This window comes from Periophthalmus magnuspinnatus, chromosome 16 (genome assembly GCF_009829125.3).
Source record: "Periophthalmus magnuspinnatus isolate fPerMag1 chromosome 16, fPerMag1.2.pri, whole genome shotgun sequence".
NCBI classification, from domain to species: Eukaryota; Metazoa; Chordata; class Actinopteri; order Gobiiformes; family Gobiidae; genus Periophthalmus; species Periophthalmus magnuspinnatus.
Genome location: NC_047141.1, coordinates 8,460,396 through 8,481,202, shown reverse-complemented (window position 1 = coordinate 8,481,202; position 20,807 = coordinate 8,460,396). Strand labels below are relative to the sequence as shown.

The 20,807-nt window shown below is 39.3% G+C and overlaps 1 protein-coding gene across 1 annotated transcript in view; it reads left to right on the top strand.

Moving 5' to 3' along the window:
* Positions 1-20,807, top strand: part of dgkb (diacylglycerol kinase, beta) — a 136,468-nt gene that overhangs the window by 83,723 nt on the left and 31,938 nt on the right. Inside the window, exon 20 of the mRNA XM_033980906.2 lies at positions 3,010-3,074. Within this exon, the coding sequence (XP_033836797.2) occupies positions 3,010-3,074 (65 nt within the window). The remainder of the gene's footprint in view (positions 1-3,009; positions 3,075-20,807) is intronic.

Genomic DNA, 20,807 nt, shown 5'->3' with positions numbered 1-20,807 from the left:
CATGGAGATGTTACTGCTTTACCTGACATGTTTCACAGATTGGCATTAAATGTGCAATGCATTTCTTCAATTAGAATCCAAAGACTTTTATTGCCATCGTCAGTGAACACAAAAACACAAACTAGGAACTTACTGTGGTGATAAAGTGCAACATAAAAACATTGAATAAATACAATTAAGGGCATGCACAAAGTAAAAAACATATGCTTAAAGATAACATTTTAAAATCACTCATGTTTATTGCAAAAAACATGTATTTTAGCCATCACCAACATCACCAACGCACAGATTTGACTTGTAACATAGTTGGTGTCACCTACTTATCTTAACATTGAATAACATGATTAAGGAGACAAGCTGATGTCGGACAATCGCTCGAAAAGATACGTAGTACACCTTTAAATGGTACATCGCTAAGGAAAAAGTAAATTTAGTCTATTTCTATGCATTTCAGCTCGTACCCTGTATATAACCCACTCCAACAGAGCGCTCATGTACGAAGGCCTTTTATTGGCTGTTTGAAAGCTCTCGCTACCCGCTGCTCCCCTTGTACCCAGCTCAGATTCTGCAACCAAACCAAAGGGGAGACAACCTATGCCGGCCCGCCTCTCTTGTCTGCACCTGCTGTCCCGTTTGTACCCCGCACCACTTCAACCGCGCACAAAAACATCCATCGCCTCTCTGCTTCTCTCCTCCGGTCTTCTGGGATCTGCCACAAATCGTTTGGTCTTCTCCTCGTAGCTCCTTCAAGAGACATCAAGAGAAACGCGCCATTGATTTTTTATTTTTATTTTTTTTTACTTTTTTGACGTCTTCTAAATGTGTGTACAGAGAGCTAGCAGGGGGTCCTCCCGTAGCCCTCAAAACAGGAGTGGAAAACAGATTGCGTGGGGAGGGGAGAGGAGTGGACCCAAAAAAGTTAACACGGTGCAACTTCTTATCGCTCATTCTTCTTCTTCTGCTAAGTTGTCCTAAGAGTGTGGTGTTGCCTCTCCCAGCGTTCTGTGAAGTTAGAATTAAAGAACTGGCTGGCACAGAGATGCTTTGTTTTAGTCGGGCACCTGTTAACGCACTCTTCCGCTTCCTTAAGGTTCTTTGATTTATGTCACAGTTTACTGATCTATTCTTGAGTGAAAAGTTCTCTTTACTTAATTTTTGTTGCTCGGTGAGGTAGGAGTTGTCAAAAGTAAGGAAAATCTGATGCTAATTGATACTAAAACTTCAAAACTAGATACTCATTTTGCATTAATGTTGCCCAAAAATGACCTGGAACAGTAGATAATGTGATTAAAACACCATGTACGCAGTTTTGTAACTAACTCAATGCCTTTAAGTCAAAACTTCAGTGTACCAGATTGCACTTTTCACTTTGATGATCTCGTGTCAAACTTTGGTCATTAGTTGTTCATTACAAAGTCACACTTGCACTCTTTCTGTCCCAGCCGTAAAAAAACACCACGTTAAACAAATTCCTCATGGATCCGAACGTGAATGTTTATGAACCACGCAAACGTATGGATTTGCTGCAATTAGCGTTGAATGCCTTGGTGTTCACACGTAATGCGAAACCTAGCAGTCTGGTAGGCTGCGATGGCGCTAATATACCACAGACGAGCTTGTGTCGCTCACACTATACACTAGCATATGGAAGCTAACACCCTGCCCTGAAATGTGGCTCCTCTTCGTGGCCCGGGGTCACGAGGAGGGGGCGGGGCGGCCGATGGGGTCGCCGTTATCCGCATGCCACTCCTCGCGCTCTGATAGGATTTAATGAGGCCGAGTGCGGGCGGCGTGCCGTGCTAGGTTAGTGTTGATACCCCGCTAGCGCTTCCTGTGCTCAGACACTGGGGCACAGAGGAAGACACAGCCCTGCGATAGGCTGCACCAGGGCGGGATATGACAGGCGCCTCACGGACTGAGCTGTGAGACGATTTGGAAAGAGAGACATCTGAGGATAGAACTGCGTTGATGCCATTTTGTGTCGGCTTTATATTGCTCATATGGAGTTATTCAAGTGTGGTGTTGAGGAAAGAGGATTGGATAACTGAATGAAAAGTTATTTAAGCTGTTTACTGATGTACACAAGGCCACAGACTTACCCAAACACTAGCATTTTTTTGTTTCTTATTGACATTGTAATTAAAGGAACCGTCTGCAGCCTGAGCTCTTACAGTTTAAAAAAGGGCACGACAATGACCACTGAATCTGGGCTGCCAGAACCTTAACCTGCAGATAGAAATTTGTTTTTGTTTTTTTTCTAAAACAACTGACTCAGACCTTCACTTCACTTCATTTTCAACAGTTAAACAACATTGTTCTACAGGTCATGTCTCATGTGAAAGCTGAGAACCTCCAGAATTCACTCACTGAGCTGCAGAGGCTGCACTAGCACTGAGCAATGATTGGCCGCACATGCCGGGCTTTAGGTAGTGACAATTCAGATCAGAGAGTCCTTTTAGGTTTAAAATAACTGGATTCTAGCATTGAAACTGGCAACACAAATGAGAGACTGACATGAGGCTCATTCTGCTTTCTGACTGGATAATTGCCTTGAGAACCAAAACATCAAATTATACCATAAACAACTTGTCCATCATGTCCAGTGGTTTTGTAATTAAGAATAAATCAGCATTACAATAGTTATCAATAAAAGCTGTATTTGATTTGAACATTTCTATCTTGTATCCTTGTATCTGGGACACAAAGACTCTACACATCATCTAATCATAAAACATTGCATATATTATAAACTTGTAAAAAAGAAAAAAAAAAGTGTGATGCTTTGGGATGAACAGTGACGCGATGGTGGTCCACCCTTCACTTTTCTCTCTTCTAAAACTGCGTGTTGTATATACCAGCCATTTGCCAAAGGGAGTCTGAGCACTAGCAACAAGTTAGATTTAAAAACTTCTTCCTTTCACAGTTTGATCAGGTACTGCTAAATGCAAAATGTTGTTCAAAGAAAGTTTTATTTTAAGAGCAAATCTATTAAAACTGTATCTCTTTCAGGACGCCTCCATTGCACATCGTTTCCATGTGATGAGGGAGAAACATCCAGAGAAGTTCAACAGCAGGTAGGACTTTTTCCACCTGCAGTTTACAGATCTTCCCTGTATATTACTACAACAGCGTACTAAATACGATACCTACTAAAGATAGTTATAAGGGCTATACTCCTTCAGTTGTTTAGTAGATTTAACCAGTCAATGATGTTTTAGTTGACTGTTTTTGTAAGATTATAAAGATTTATTTGGCTCAACAGCAGAAAGCAGAGGCATAGAGTGAGCTATCTGAAGATATGGAAGTGAATTATGACTTTAATTGGACTTTTTCCCATATAATTGACCGTTTACTAGTACTTTTCTGTGTAAATAATTGTTTTGCATAAACTCCAGTGCAGTCGTAGTCTTGTGAGTGCAGTTTGGAGAGGTACACTACCAGTCAAAGGTTTGGACTCACCTTTTCATTGTGTTTTTTGTTGTTGTTTTGTTTGCTACTTTCTACATTTTAGAAATATATGAAAGACATCAAACATATGAAGCAAGATACACTGTCTGGCCCAAAACAAAGTAGGCACCTGGATTTAACTAAGCAAATATGTTGGGGTTGCTGCAGTTGGTCAGGTCTAGGTTCAGCAACAGTCTGTGCTCAAAGAATGAGGTCAGCTGACACCTGAATATACCGAATGACCAGGTTATTCCATCAATGGATTTTTTCTTCCCTGATGGCACGGGCATATTCCAAGATGACAATGCCAGGAGTCATCGGGCTCAAATTGTGAAAGAGCGTGGCGACTTTTTTTTTTTTGGCCAGGCAGTGTATATGGAATTATCTAGTAAAATGTGAAATAACTCAATATTTTGGATTGAAATTCTCAAAATATCCAGCCTTTGCTTTGTTGACAGAGCTGCAAACTCTTGGCCATGTCTCTGTGAGCTTTACAATTAAGTAAACCAAAATGTGCCGTGTCAGGGTCAAGGAATGGCAATTGTCAAAAGCACTGATAAAAGCAAAGGGTGGCTGTTTTTCAAAAATCTTAAACAGGTTTTCAATTATTTTGAGTTTAGGTGTTGTTTAATACATTCCATAAGTGTTCATTCATAGTTTTGATGTCTTCAGTGAGAATCTACAATGTGACTTTTTCAGTGAACGCGCTCATTTTGCTTCGTATGTCTTCAAAAGCAAGCTGAAAATTTATTTGGTCAAGCGTTTAAAGATAGCAGTCGTTTTTGGAGGGCTGCTTTGACTGCCATGTTGTTGTATTGACTCTGTTGTACTTGTGTGTTATTTTTATAGAAGTTTTAACTTGTTGTTGAGAAGCACTTTGTGACTTTCTTTTCTCTTAAAAGTTGCTATATAACTTGCATAGTCGTTTTAAAAGCCTTTGCCACGCCCCCTTTTTAGTTGATGAATCGATCACCAGGACATGTCTTTAATCGGGCAAAAAATTCTGTATAGTTATCAAATATATCATTTGTCTCATATGCAAAAAACAAAATGAAACCTTTGACTGTGTACTAAAGAGTGTGGCTTGACTCCAGAGCCCACAGCGTGACAAACAGACTGGAGCCATTATGAGTGCGTGTGATTACCTGCAGGAGATGTGTTCACCTTTGGAAAATGAACTAGCATAGCATCTCCTGTATGTTCCCATTCATTTGAGCACTAATACGTCTCCACTAGCGTCAGCCTGTAATTGGGGCCCTGATTGAATTTGCTTGGCTGCTGTGACATCCTGGATCAGTCAGCCTGATGACACCCAGCCCCCTAATAATCCCATTTGTACTCATTATCATATGTTACTGCGCTCTTAGTACAACATTTAGCCAGCCGCGCCTCAGCTGCTCTGTGCTGGGGACAGGCGCACGGTTTGACCTCAGCAGTGCCCTGGTTTAAATAGATACATGGGGAGAAGAAGATATTTGTTGGTTAATTGAATAAAAAAATATTTGTAGAGTACATGAAAGTTTTTTTATTTTTTTTATTGCAGAGGCGACAGTAGCTCAGAGTGTTTGTTGTGAAGGTTGGCGGTTTGAATCCTGCTCTCAACATAAACGTCTTTGGTTGAGAGGTGAGTTCCACTGACCCACAGGTTGATGGTGCGATTCCAGCTCCCACAAATGAATGCTGTTGCTGCATCCTTCGTCAAGACACTTAATGCCCCTTCATCCCCAGCGCCTGTGTACTCTGGTGTGTGAATGGGTGAGTGGGTCCTTGAGGTAAAGTTCTTTGAGTGTCTTGAAGGTGGAAAAGCGCTGTATAAAAATGTGACCATTTACTATGGAAAAGACAACTACATAAAAACTTGTATCTTGACCTGTTTGTCTCCATGAAAAAACATAATGCAGGTCTGTGGAACATTCTTGGCTGGCTGACCCTCAATTACTTATGTTATTACTTATTGTGCACAAAATACTGTATATAATAGTTAAAGTAAGTTGAAATATAATTTAAATACACACACTTAAATAGCAAAAATCCCATAACAGTAGAATTTTAAAAACAGCTCACAAAAAAAAGAAAAGAAAAAGGTGTGTCTTAAACAGTGATTTAAAGTGCTTGAAGATTGAATTTAAATTTAGAAAAGATTTATAGAAAAATTCAATTTTGTGAACTGGACACAAAATTGAATGACAATTGCACAAGTTGACACAATTTGAAAAAACTGTTTATAATAAGAACAATAACAAATCATTATGCAAAATCTATTTTTGGAGCTTTTCACCATGTTATAACGTTATTCCCTGTTCCCATGTTTGAGTATTTTACCGATCTCTCCTGGACCCTATTTGAACGCTCCTTAAGGTTAACTAAAGCATTCTGTGCAATGCTCAGCTCACAAGCCCACGTGGTCCATGCTCACAGTTCACATGATTCTGTACTGAAGGGGGAGTGCCTCAGCAAGGAGAGCAAAGGGAGAGGAGAAGAAACTCAGAGCATAAAAAACAAAAGTGAAACTTATAAAACATGTCAATTTTTTAGCTAATATAGCATTTTCAAAACAGTAAAAGGTAACATGGTGACCTACGTATGTTATGTGTTGGCTCATACCTCATAGAATTAAAACCCTCCTCTTTAATCAAAGTTGCTTTCTTGCTTTAATCAACTGGTGACCATGTTGTTGCCATTGTCTGTTGTTCAGGTTCTTTCACTTTGTTGTTAAAATGTGCTGAAAATCCCATCACTAGCATCTGCTGGCAAGGGAATAAACCAAACAGATTCTTATGTCGGTTCAGCGTTAATCAGTATAAAAATGCATACAAATTAGACAGAAAAAGATTCAACTCTTTTAAAAAATTAGATCTGAATCCAACTGAACTATTCAAAAGAGCTGACTCGTTCGTTAACGTCACATCACTATCAGACGCACAGACTTTAAAGTAAATGGTCACATTTTTATACTGCACTTTTCCACCTTCTAGGCTCTCGCTTTACATCACACCCATATATACACCAGTGCACACGGATACTGTTGTTGCCCAAGAACACACAACAACAGTAGTCATCTGTGTGAGCTGGAATTGCACCCCAGGATTCGAACCACCAACCTTCAGATTAGAGGATGAACACTCTCCCAGCTGAGCAACTGTCACCCATTATTAAATCAACCACACAACTGGCATTACTGGTTCAGATAGAAAGTCCAAGAAGCTCCACGTATCTTTTCTCTTCTAAAACTGCATGGCTCTAACTTTGCAAACCTGCTTCTAAATGTTTGCAAAATGAAAGTTTACAAAAGGTCACGACAGTCCGACATTTGAAACGGACCCTAACTGTTGTTTTACACCCTTTTAGGCCTCGGTGAAAAATGATTGAGATATTTTAAGAAAATTATTCCCTCTGTTATTTGAATTCCATAAATTATTCAGAAGGCCGAATGGGTTTAGGATCTCTCTATTACACACTATCCTTGCCGATTCAATAATGCATGATTATAGTTTTTCAAGGTAGCCGAGATTTGGTGGGATTTGTCCGAGGGGCCGTGTCCATTGAAAGTATATTGCAGTCATTTGAGAGCGGCTCCAGGGCTCTTCATCAGGAAGTGTGGCTGACAGTCAAAGGGAGCACGTGTCGGAATCATCAATCTTTCATCACAGGCATTCATATAGAAATCCACTTAGCTCTTATTTTACTCAGATGTTTTGCATTGAGGAGCTTTACCTCGTTTGGCCCTTCTGACTGAAATGGGAGCTGATTTCGCCATCGGAAAGGAACGCAAAATCGCAGGCCACTTGTAAATTAGTTTGTTTATTTACAATCTTCTGTAGATATATATTTTTAACCGTGTTATTTCTGACAGGGCCTGTATTCGATGTATTTGAGCAAAATGTACAGATATAGTGCCCTGTCGCCATAATCACTATGTCAACTCATCGTTCAGTGTATGAAGGCTGGAACTATATATTTTTGTGCTCAATATTTATCATAAATATTTTTTCTTTGCAATAATGGGAAGGTTTTTGCTGTTTTAGTTCTAAGATTTGAGATGTAGAGCATTGAATGAGTCACTTTTATGGCTGGTCTATTTAAAAATGTTTTACTGGGATTATCCTGCTTTAGTAGTTTCTATATTATCGTTTTTCGTGATATTTCTTCATAGCAATATGTCGTGGTTCAAAATTTGTTATCATGACAGGCCTACAGATATATTATATAAGCAGAGGTAAAAATAATTCCACTGCTTTAAGGAGATATGTGATTCTCAACTGGGCAAACTTGATACTATATTTCGATTCTGCTGAAAAGCCATAATGACATAGAAAATGAATTTCAGGGTTAGGGTTACAGTTTGATTTTTTTTCTTATTTATATGTTTTTTTAGTATCAGTACTTGCTGACATGAGAATCTAGTTTCAATATTAAATATATTAAAATATATTTTCATATTGATTTGTAGTTTTTTGACAACCCTGCAATGAAGCGTCTAGCGCTGCAGTTGACTAAAGGAATTTTGGGTTAAGTAAAGATACTTAGATACTGCTAATCTGCTTTTTTACACATAAATACCAAAAAATACCAAATCTTCAGCTAACTCTTGGGCAAGACACCTGACCTGCCTCACCTCCAGTGTCTGTGTACACTGATGTATGAATATGTGTGTGTGAATGAGTGATTCCTTCGTGTAAAGCGCCTTGAGTGGCTTAAAGGTAAAAAAACCCCAAAACAAAACACTTTATTAAAAAAAAGTGACGTTTTGCCATACAAATTTTGATCGACTAAGACAGGGGTGTCCGAACTTTTCTCATTAAGGGCCATGTATAAAAACACAGATAATGCTGAGGGCCATAAAGTGGTCACCAATACAGTGAATACTTCAAATCTGCGCTATTATTACAACTTAGACTGAACCATTAGACCTTTATTCATGCTCATCCTCAGTGGGACACGTTAAATATTTGACATGGGCTTGTTAAAGCAGATTTTGAGAAATATACAGTAAAAAGTACTGTGTAAGGTAATATGAGCCAATTCACCTGGAAGCTTGAGGGCCAAGAAAAAATGGTCTGAGGGCGGCATTTGGCCCCCGAGCCACAGTTTGGGCATGTCTGGACTAAGACGCTATCAACTGATTAATCAACTAAAGGACTTAAGGCTGTAGAAGTGACTCGAAATGAGTTTTATCCCCACACGTACACAATATTTATACCAATGCCAATACGTCCAAAAGGATTCAAAAGCTGCCATAGAATGTATAACATGACCGAAGCTGCTGTCGCTCAATTAACCCTATAACATCAAACCTAATGACTTTTTTGGCAAGTATAACAAATTGCTATACCTATATGTAGTCATTTACTCCATAATTACTCCTTAATTCCTCATTTGTCCTTGGCCAAGGTCAGAATACATGTATAATTACTACATATAGAAAAATGCCGTACGGGTGTCTGACATACGAGCTTTATAATGTTCCCCATATGCTCCTGTGCGTTCACATACGTTTTGTCCCTGGTTTGACCTAAAGAGCTTGAATTTTTAATCCCAGCTAATCACCAGCAAACAATAGCGTTAATTAGACGAAAGCAGGCGGGATTTGTTGATCAGAGGTGGGGTCATGCAGCACGTTTACATGCACAGTGAACTCTGAATCAGATCACTCTTATCCCAGTCTACAGAGAACGAAATAGGTGCGAATGGAGGCTACGAGATGTTCAGGTGCATCTAGTAAGTTAGCATTAGCAATAATACTTTGCAGCTATAACTAGATAAGCGACAACTCATTTACATTGAGAATTTGGTTTTCAGATGCACAAATGTAACACATTTAAGCTCTGTTAATGTTTACTTTTACTTTAACATTTCGGAGCAGAACAATAAAAAAAACTTAAGCTAGTCCGCCTGTGGAGGGGCTGAAACTTGTCTGATCTCAAATGAGTGAGTGCACATCCAGACATACGTATATTTTCCTGGCTGTTTCTTACCCCATGCAGTTGAACGCCTCTCCCAGCCTGGCCCTAATTTAATCAGACTACACTTTTACACTGTATCTGAGTACACACTGATGTCATACTAGTTTTTGTATGATTTGGAGCTGTGTCAGAACGAATATAACGCCTCATGGTAAGATGATGTGTATGCTTGGAAACAATTTATTACTGAAATAGCATTTTTATCGTCATTGTTGTAATCAGCATCGAGTATTGAGTCAGTTCCTTAGTATCGAGACAATACCGACTCCTCCCACACCTCACCTTCATCGCTGCCGCTCCCTCGGTCTCTCCCTCTCCGTCGTTGGGCTTATGCTTATGATTAGGAGGCAGAGGTGTGAAGACTTGACACCAGGCAGATAGATTCATTTACTGCCCCGGCCGGACCCAGAGGTGCTAATGAGGTCGCGGATTAAAAGCAGACAATCATTGGGTTTAGATCAGACTATATAGTACTTCTGTCTTTTTGCTGATCTCCTCGTGGCGATAATCTCCGAGAGGTGAAAGGATGAAGGCTCAATAACTTTGCACAATACACAGGAGTTGCTTGAGTTCAGATCTATTTACTGATTAGTGTTACATTTTTATTGCTCTAAATTTTCATAATTTTTTTATATATATATATACAGTGTTTTCCATTCCTATTACTATGGTTTTTATTTATTTATTTATTTTATTTGTTATATATATATATATATATTAGCATTTAATATTCTTAAAAATTTACAAAAACGGCATAGTTAAAGTTACATTCTGGAGGTGGTACAAGTCCTGTATGATTCCATCTTCAATCTTATTCTTTAAAGCACTTTGAATTACTTTGTGTACGATGGAAATAGAAAGTTAAAACCATACTTTGGAATATTCCCCATGGAGATAAATAGGTTTTATGTCATACTGTGGAAGATTAAAGCCAAAGGAACAACATTTTCCATGGAAGAGGCCCTCCTAAAGGCCAAGTAAGACTTACATTTGTGGAGACTCAATCCTGCTCACAGTAAAGATGCATGCTTTTATTTTAGTGTAGTTTTTGCTAAAAAGTTGCATGGTGTGGCTTTAACAAACACTGAAAAAAAATGCACAAAAATATCACCTGGTCAAGGACAAGTGTCAAGAGTTTCCAGTGATCCACTAATCACTACGAACAGTTATCAGGGTCATGGGGTTAAAAAGTCCACCAAAGTACTACACAAAGTTAGCATTATATTCGATCAGGCTGACAATATTAGCCAAAGACACTGTTTAACCAGTGTGGAGAGTGTGGCGTGCGCTGATTGTGAAGCACTAATGAGCTGGCTCCTGTTGGAACACAGCGCCTCACGTGTCAATGCTACGTCTGATCTGACAATATGTGATCTCACTCTGGAGACAAGTGCTAACATCTCAACATATGGATCCTTTACACTGCCTCATATGTTCTGCTCTAATGCATCAGGCTACAACTGTAAATATAACTTTTTCAAAATGCTACGTTTTCGTGAATGGAGAACCAATACTATCAGTCAGCTTTTTATTTCAAGTAAGGTTCTTTAAAGGTGCGCTATGGAAGTTTTCTGGTAAATGGTCCAAACTAATGCACACTACTAATCGATACTACCAGTACACTAACTACATAACTAGATATTCATTTGAGCATAGACTAGTATACACCCATGGACTACTACGGAACCTACCAGCACGACTGAGGGATTACACAGATATAAGGCCACAGGGCAATATAAAATAAAGTACTATGATTTAATGGTGAAACTCACATTCTTTTGTCTAAATAAAGGGTGTTTTTTACTATAATCGTGATATTGAAGTACTGAATATCAAGTCTGTTCCTTAGCGTCAAAAATTTGTATTGTGTCAACATGATTATGATTTTTGTTTTGTTTTGCATTTTGAAGAGAGCTCTTAAAAAGGTGTACTATGTAATTTTTCTGGGAAATGGTCCTCAACCTGCTTGTCTCCGTGGAGATGGTATTGTTTTGTCCTGAAGGATCCACATTATGACATTAAATGTATCTATCTCCATGGTGACAAGCAGGTAATGCACACACAGACACAGACACACACACACAGACACACACACAAGAATTTATGTTTTTAGAGCAATAAAAAAAATTAAATATAAGATAGATAACTTAAATGCCATATTGTGGAACATTCCAGACAAACCTTCAGTAAAGTTGCATATATAGTACACTTTTAAACAAATTTTACATCATATATGAGTCAAGCTTTTTTGTACCAAGTAGTGAGGCAGGTTAAATAAGGCTATAAGAAGTAGCTGCCTCAAAATGTTTTGTCTGGAAAGTGAATTAGTACCAGTGATTTGGAATATTTTTAAGCCAGATGCCCTTCCTGACAAAACCTGCCATTAAAGTGATTGGAGGACTGAGCACTGAAGTGTCTTGCCCAGAGACACAAGCATAGTCTGCAGTAAAGATTTGCAACAATTACCATATGGTCATAGGACAAAATCTTTACTGCCCAACTTCTGATTGATTTTAATGTTGTATTATTTATGAATACATTGGCATATCACTGTTGTATTTTGCGCTGCGTTCAGTTACAGAGTGAATGCCAGAGCTAATTGAATGTACAGTGAGGTAAACAGCTGTATTTGGCTGATATTAATATTACACTAATGTGTCATTTGGGAGTGTGGCTGTGGTGCGGGCCTCATTTACATCCCCTCACCTGCCATGTTTGTTTACTCCCCTGCCTCTCCGCTGACTCCTCGCGCTCCCTTGATATTTGCGCTGCATACCAATCTCCTTTTTGGGGCGGCAGACTTCTGAGGGTGCCGGGGTGCTGCTCCTGTGCCAGTGCCCCGCATGCCCACCGCCCCGCGCCGCGCCGCATACCCATCCCGAGCTAACCTTTCCCGGAGGCGCAGGGAAGCCGCTCTCCACAGCTCTCTTTAGCATAATGAGTTTGTTCATCAAAGCTGTGTGCTGCACTGGTGGGGCCGCCCCGTTCACTCAGCATGTACGCTGGTATTTCTCACGTGTGGGGACTAAATTCGCACACACACGATCACATCATGGAGTCTTGCCTTCCTTGTGGGGACATACATCCAGTCTTCTTTTCTTCTTCTTGAATCAACAACAGGATTTAAAGTTCAGATATAGGTTAAAAAGGTAAGAGTTAGGGTTATAGTCAAGAAAGTAGAGCCTAACTGTATCTAGTCTTTGGTCTTTTTTTTTTTTTTTTTTTAAAGGTCCTACAATCATAACTGAACCTGTGTGTCCAGAGCCTTAACCTGCAAAAACACACAGACACATGCAAGTTTTTCTCATTCTCAGTTTATGGACAGGCCTAATGTGAAAACTCAGAACCTCCAGAATTCATTCACTGAGCTGCAGAGGCTGAACTAGCACTGATTTATGATGAGTAACCCTTTATTATTAGTCTGTCTACATCTCCAAAGCTTCCACCTATTATGTAATAAACTGGTAGTTTTTTTCAAGTAAACAGTCCCCTTTTACCTTTTGTAGAGACAGGCAGTTTCAGGGCATTTTTCAAATGAGACAAGTCGAGGTGTATGGAGTAAAAAAAAAAAAAACCCACAGTGGAGCACTTCCTGTATCACCACATGACATCATAAGGTGTTTTCTGTTTGAGAGAAGAACTCAAAGCTTAAATATGCAGGATTTGATTTAAACATGCACATGAAACAAAACACAACTCCAGGAGGAAACAAAATTATAACATAGATCAGAAAATAGCGCAATATAAGTTAAGGTTAAGGTTAAGTTTAATTCATTTGTCCTGTGCATTTGACCCGTTAAGGTTAGGATCAGTCTCGTGAGTATGAATGAAAATCAATGTAATGTCCCCTGAAGCATGGAAACCCAACGAGTGTGTGTGTGTGTGTGGGGGGGGGGGGGGGGGGGGGGGGGGGGGTGTATGTGCGTGTGAGCGCCCCCTGCTGAGCTGCCAACAGGCCCACAGCTAATCCACACACACACACACACACACACATATGCAGGACCTCCGAGCTCATTTGGAGATGAGTGCGTTGTGTGACCAAAGTGTGCTTTATAATGAATGAGCTCTTGTGTGTCATTTGGAGGGTCTCACCTGTGGCCCTGTTCACTTGCAGCGCAGTGGGACGCACAGGGACACCAGACAGGACTGAATAATCACATCAGCACTTTAGTATCACACTGCATTAGGGCTACGCAGTATTACAACAAAATGTATCACCATCTTTTTTTTTCTCCTCATAGTGATGGACTCATTTTTCAGTTTGATTTTTCTTTGATTAAAACCAAAAACAAGTGACTTTCAGTTGTTTATTTTTTTGTACATAAACAAGTTGGACCCATACCACACGTTTTTACTGACAGACTGGTTGTAGACAGGGGCGGCGCCAAGGGGAGGCTTGAGGGGGCACTGGCCTCCCCTAGAATCAGAATCAGAAGACTTTTTTTGCCATTGTCAGTGAACAGAACTCACAAACTAAGTGCAACATAAAACACTGAATGATAATAATATAAACATTTAAAAAAGAAAAAGAAAACAATAATGTCCGATGTCCCCCATAGCTCCCCAAAATGTTTCCTTACTCTCAAACCACATCCAATTTAAACTAAAAATGTTCAAATGGCAACTGCAGAGTGATTAAAATGAGACTACAAGAAAAAAAAAAAAAAATCATGTTAGGTTTTATAAGTCAGTACATTTAAATTTGTTTAAAACAACGAAACTTGTTTAAAACAGCCTTTTAGCAATGCTCTCCATTGTTAAAAGGCTCTAAATTAACATGTTACATGAGCGTCCACATTGAAGACCTCAGAACCTTCGTAGCTCCTCCCCTGGTTGTAGACCTCTTCATCAAAAAGGCCAAATTACTGAATCTTGATTAAAATTTGATTAACTCCCACTGAAAGATTTGATATTGGCGTCCTAACATTTTTTCAGGAAACACAAAAAAACTGTATATGTGATAATGCTCTGTTCAAATGAAGAAGCTGAGATTTGTACCAGAGGTGGGAGGCCTCACAGAGCTCTGATTCATGCAGCAACAAAAAAGTAATAATGATATTTTTTGCAATAAAAATGACGACTTTTTCCGTATTTGGTCCTTTTTGTCACACATCTGATAAAAGGGGACTGAAGCTTCTGGACATGTTAAACATAAACACATTTATTTACATTCTGGGAAGAATCAGGATCATTTTGTACTTGAAACCTACAAGTAATAACCTACCTAATAAAAAAATAACCTTAAAATTCACCAAATTTGATCAGGCCTTTTCCACCTGGACTTTTTCTTTACTGAAGTCGCTACATCTCATTTTTTGAGTGATAAATGCTTCAACTTTGCCATGGGAATTGTCAAAACCCAATAAATGCTCAATCTACTGTCTATCAGAGCAACCCATCCTGACAGCAGCTGTACCTATTCTTATATTTACCAAAAAAAATCTAGGTAGGATTTTAAATGTGATGTTCCTCTGTGCGTAGCTTGTTCCCACTAATGAGAGTAGATCAGACAGAGGCTGAAACTACAGAGACTCAGCAAGACACAGACAAGGAGAGATTTAATTTGGGGGTCATGTTAGTCAGGTGTTTTAGGGGAAACCAGCCCGTGTGGTCAGAGTTAATATACTGTAGGGTCTTGAAGAATAATAGTGACTGTTCAGGATGTCATTTAAAAAACTCTACTCTTCAGGCACTCATAGAAAGTTTGCAGTTCATTTGGCAAACATGCCCTGTGAAGAAATGTCTCAACTTCTGAACTATTTGCATAAGGTGTCATTGTATTTGAAGTTGCAAATGCAGTGTAGTGCCTTTGGGGGGACAGCTGCTAGTCTCTAAAAACACTCCAACAGGAGGGAGGGGCTGCTTCTTTTATTAATGAAGCTCAGGTGACTTCAGAGCACTGGAACAATGGGAAAAATCCACGTGCTTTTGGCTGATGTGTTGTGGGGAGTGCCAGACGACAGTAAACACCTCCAGCCTTGTAAACATTATCAAATAATTAATTAGCACCACTGCACAATGTGGAGGCAATGTCAGCCATGTGAAGTCTGTCTAAAGGCATGGGGAAAGATACACAAAGAGCACTTGTTTAGATAAGCCAGATATTATGTTTAAATCCACTTTTATGAGCTTTTAACCATGTTAGAACACTGTACCCTCACCTCTGACTCAGGCCGTTTTCACAGATGTTACAGCTCTCTGTGACCCCAGTGTGCCCTAGATTCACTTCTGTTTACTTCACTTTTGGGTCGAGGATAGAGTCAAAATGTGAGTGTTGGGTTCAAGTCGGCCAAAGCACTGCTCTCGAAGCAAATGCTCTTTTGTGAGAAGACCTTACACTGAGTTGTATTTTGATTGTTTCATGCGTGTTTGAGTAATCCCGAAGCTTAAGTGCTCAGAAAATGTCTCTTTTCAACTACCACCTATCCCAGCCTACCTGCACTGTACTAATATTTTAAAAACTCAAATTGTGAATCGTGCACGTGTGACCGAACAGTGTCACGTATCCATTTTTCAACAATAAAAACACACTTATGTCACTGTGTGGAGACGGATCCTTTCAGTTCTGCAGTTTTGAACAGGAAGTCAACAGCCTGGTTTCTGTTACGAAGTTGTTTCAGATCAACATTGCGATTTACAATCAGCAGCATGTAAAATAATGATCTATGTGTGTTATAATTTAATTGTAAATACCAGAAACTGCACCACACCACAAAAGTAATCTCACTTCTTGTTTGAGACCATTTAGACCTTGTGTTTTTCTGGTGCACTCTCAAGTATAATTAAGTAATCTTGCAGAATGATTTTCGGGCAGTTTCTTGTGTAAATATACTTAAATAAATATCCTCTTCTCTTTATCATCATTGGCTATTGACGTTTTACAGAATTTAGACAGTGATGACGTCAAACTCCCAGATTTCCTCCTTGATGACATTGTACTTTGCCATGAAACATCCAAAAGATACATTCACAAATCTTGAACTGGATCATATCTATAAGTGACTACACCCTAACGTGCTAAATTACAACATTTAGCTATTTTACCTATAGTGATTTTAAGTACCCGCCCATATATATTAAATATTATTGGCCTATAGAGTTCTGTGATGTCATCAGAAACCCAGCAATAGGTACATCCAAATCAATCAAATTACACGACTATCATTTAACCAGACTTGTGGCAGAAATAGATAAGCGATATCTCATTTACGTTGAGCATTTTATTTTCAAACATGCTACGCACAAGTTATTTTGATCTCTGCGGCACAAATACACACTGAAGCTCCGTTTTTGGTTTTAAGTTTCATTTTCACCAAAACAAAACATGTGCGTCGGTGGAGAGGCCGTAGTTTGTCGTCGCTGCTGATCTAAAATGAGTGAGCACACGAGTCAAGTATTTGGCTGTTTCTTACCTCGTGCAGTTGAACGCCTCTCCTAGTCTGCTCCTAATGTAAATTGTACTGCGCTGTTACATGTAGCGGGTATCCGAATATGTACCAGCTTCTCCAGATGTGTTACTGAGCTCTTTGAAATTCGATTCCCGACACCTCAATCATAGCTCCTGTGTTTACGTGCATTTTGATACATCGGTTTAAACTGGACTATAGGTCATTTGGTTTCCCCTCTGTGCATGTAAACGTAGTGAACGGTCAGTATCCAGGTCGTCTTGAGGTGTGGATAGTTTGATTGTCCGCACCATCCCACCCCCTCTCTTCCGTGCCTCTGTGCCAGATGCCAGTCGTGTGGTATATGCAGTGCTCAGTCAAATTAGCGTAGCGAGAGGAAGTAACACATGGATCTAAACAGCTAAAGTCAACAATGTAGTGTGGAACAGGTAGAACACATCACACTGTAACATCAGCAAACTACAGGAAGAGATCTCCCCTTAGGTCTATTTGACTGTCAATCATGTTATCACCTGCTCGTAACAGCCTACATACAGGTTAGTTGCTTTCCTCTGAAATGGTCTAAATACTTGTAAGTAGTATTATTTAAATGCTAAAAGTGCAGCTATTTGGTATTAATGGATTTTTAAAAAAGGTTAAAAGCAATAATAGATCCATAGAGTTATGTTTTATGACGTCATCAGGTGGTACCAAGCAGATCTTTTATTGACTGGTATCTTTTCACTCTTTTTTTAATTATATGTAACCTAGATACAGGTAGCAGATATTGCTTTTAGTCTTACTTAAAGTGCTCTGTAACCTCAGCTTCCATCGATGTCATTTTGTACGTACAGAAAGGAACAACTTCAAGAACACATATTATGCATTCTTGTGGCTTTACTTCCCTTTTAAACATGTTTTTTTTTTTGTCATCTTTGCACATTTTCTAATTTAAAATAAGGTCTTCATTTGGAAAACACACTTCATAGACACATTGAGATACAGTATTTAGGTGTATTTTGGTATTTAGGAGCTCCCTCTGCTGTCAGCAATGGGAATGAATAATGGGGAAATAAACAAATGAAGCTATTAGGAAAAGTGAATGCTATGCTAATAGATCCATGCGCTTGTTGTGAACACAATTTGACCACAGAACGAGTCTAGTGTTGACATATGGGCCTAAAAACTGCACAAGAGAAGCCTAAATTTTTTACCTATGATGCAACAATTCAGGCAAAGTGCAAATGATTTTGGATGAACTTATCCATGAAACAAGTGTGAATGAAGCTTAAGATATGTATTTTATGACGGAACAACTTTGCATTATATGTGTCCTTAAAAATAAAATTAAAAACGTAGATTTAGCAAACTCTCATAGCCTAACACACTGACTCTCTCGCCTTTTGATACTCCACACCCTCAATGTAGAATGTGGATCTCTGCACTTTTCATCTCACGGCAAAATTAATTCCTTTATGATTGTGATTTTGATGTGTGTCTGGTATTCTGCTCGATGCAAATGAAAGAAGCCCATTGTTGGAGTGAGCGTCTGCTTCTGTAAAGACAACACAATGCATCTCATCCCTCAAACTGCCAGTCGCGCAGGCAGTGCTCAGGGCGTCGTCGCGGTAACCCAAACACAGCACAGAGACGCGGTGAGGCCCGGCCTGTATTTATCACCTCTCATCAACACAATTAGACTGGAATAAGCCCATAGATCATCACGTGTCTGCGGGGCCTAATAGGAATCAATGCAGCAGGACGCATTAGGAGTGTCCAGTAGAGTGGTGACCTAAGGGGACCTCTGCTCTGGGTTACTGATACTGAGACCACGGACCAGTGGGCACAGCGAAAGATTAATTTGTACCAGTTAAAAGGACTTGAATGCAGTATATTAATCATGGCTTGACTTGTACAGAGTAGTTTCACCGTAAAAGCAATATATGTGGTCGGCTGCCTGGCACGCTGAGCAGCTTTTAAACTTTTTTATCTTACATTTTTACCTTAATATTTGGCGATTTTGACCTTGTGCAGTTCAAAAGATGAAAGTTAAGGACTGTTGGATTGTATGATTTGAGCAGCTTGCTTTTTTTTTCTGTATTCATGGCAACACCCTACTTGGAGCTAGCTCTGAAACGCTACAGACTTTAAGAACAATGCAACAGACTTTCTACACCAAATATGGCAGAAGACACTTTTGTCCTTAGGGATGCTACTCCTCTCAAACTGCTGTGATACTGGATCTAAAATGTGCAAATATTTAACATAATGATCCACAGATGTCGTAGATTATAACTATATAGCGGACAATAGCACAATGTGTCTTCTTTAGGCAAAACCTGTACATCTAAGTAAAAAAAGCAAAGCAAAAACAAGGCTCAATACCAGTTTTGAAACCAGAATGATCATGAAACAGTCTTTTTGTGTAGATAATTTGGCTTCAATAATCTTAAGAAAATATAATGCAGGTATATTTTTCAAAAAGACTACATAACTACTAATTAAACACATCTAAACTAATCAAAAATGACTCATATCAAGATTAATATCGTTTTGACAGTGTAATTAATGTGATGTTTTTTCAGGAGTATGCGGTTGGCCCACCTCGTTTGTGTGGCCCTGCGTTGTACATTTGGTGATTTGTTTGTGCAAATGAGCAGCTTGATAATGGCACAGAAACCTGATCTGCTGTTTTGATTACTCATCACAGCAGCTGATCTGAGTACACCACTAAAGCATCAGAGCTGTGGACTTTGCATTGATACAGTGCTGCTACAATAACACATCTCAAAACCACTCATTCACTGACCACAGGGACTTGGCACAGAGCTTGGTCCAGTTTGCCTTGTGTAATGTAATGTGTGTGTGTGTGCGCGCGTGTGCGCGCGCGTGTGTGTGTGTTAAAAGTGCACTGTGGAACTTTTCTAGCAGTGAGCCTGTCACTTTAGGACCTGCCACCCGGTCACAATGTGTGGGCAGACCTGAAAAGACATGTACAAGAACAGCGGCCTGCAAACTTGGCTCAGTTACACCAGTTCTGTCAGGAGGAATGGGCCAAAATTCATGAGAAGTTTGTGGAAGGATATCCAAAATGTTAAAATGTTAGGGACAATGTGCAAAAACATTAAAGATGCTTTGCACCAGATTATAGCCGAAGCTAGTTTCAAGTCATACAGTTTAAAGGTAATGATACCAAATACTGATGAAATGTATGTCAACATCTGACTTGAGAAATTATCTAAAAAAAATCCTTCTGTTATTATTCTGGCATTTACATAATAGAAATAATTTAGTTAATCCTAGTTGACCTAAAACAGGAAAGGTTTGGCCTGATTTTATGTCAGACAGTGAGAAAAAAAATGTCATTTTACATAGTGGATGTAAACTTCTGGTTTCAACTGTATGTAAGGCATTAAACACATCTGCCTCCATGATGGCAAGCAGGTTACAGGTCAGATCTGTGGAGAGGTAACCCTGCTCACAGAGTGCATGTTTTTGAAGGTATTTATGACCAATAAAACCTCTGTTATCGAATAAATGCAACTTAGATACATTTAATGGCATACTGTGGAACAATATAGGCAGAACACTCATATTTCCATGGTAGCAGACCCTCCAATGAGGTTAAAATAAGGCTGCTACGTGCTGTCTGTATGGAACTGTAAAGCATCCAAGAATCAAAAAGTGCTCTGCTACCATACTAGTTGTTATTGGCATAAACTAGGATGGCTTGAATCACCCGGCGATGAATAATTAGGAATGAGGAATAAGGTACATGAGAAATACATTTGGAAAAAATACATTTAAAATAAACTAGTTCTGTTTTTGTGTTTGTCTTGTTATTTAGATTTTTTAAAATAAGAGATTATTACTATTTGAAAAAAAAAAAAAAGAAACTGCATTTCTGCTCCCGTACCCATCGCTCTCTCTCTCTCTCTGTCTCTCCTCTGCCTGATTGATAGTCCTGTCTTTTCTGTACGTCTAAAACCAACAACCCAACATGGCCGCCGTA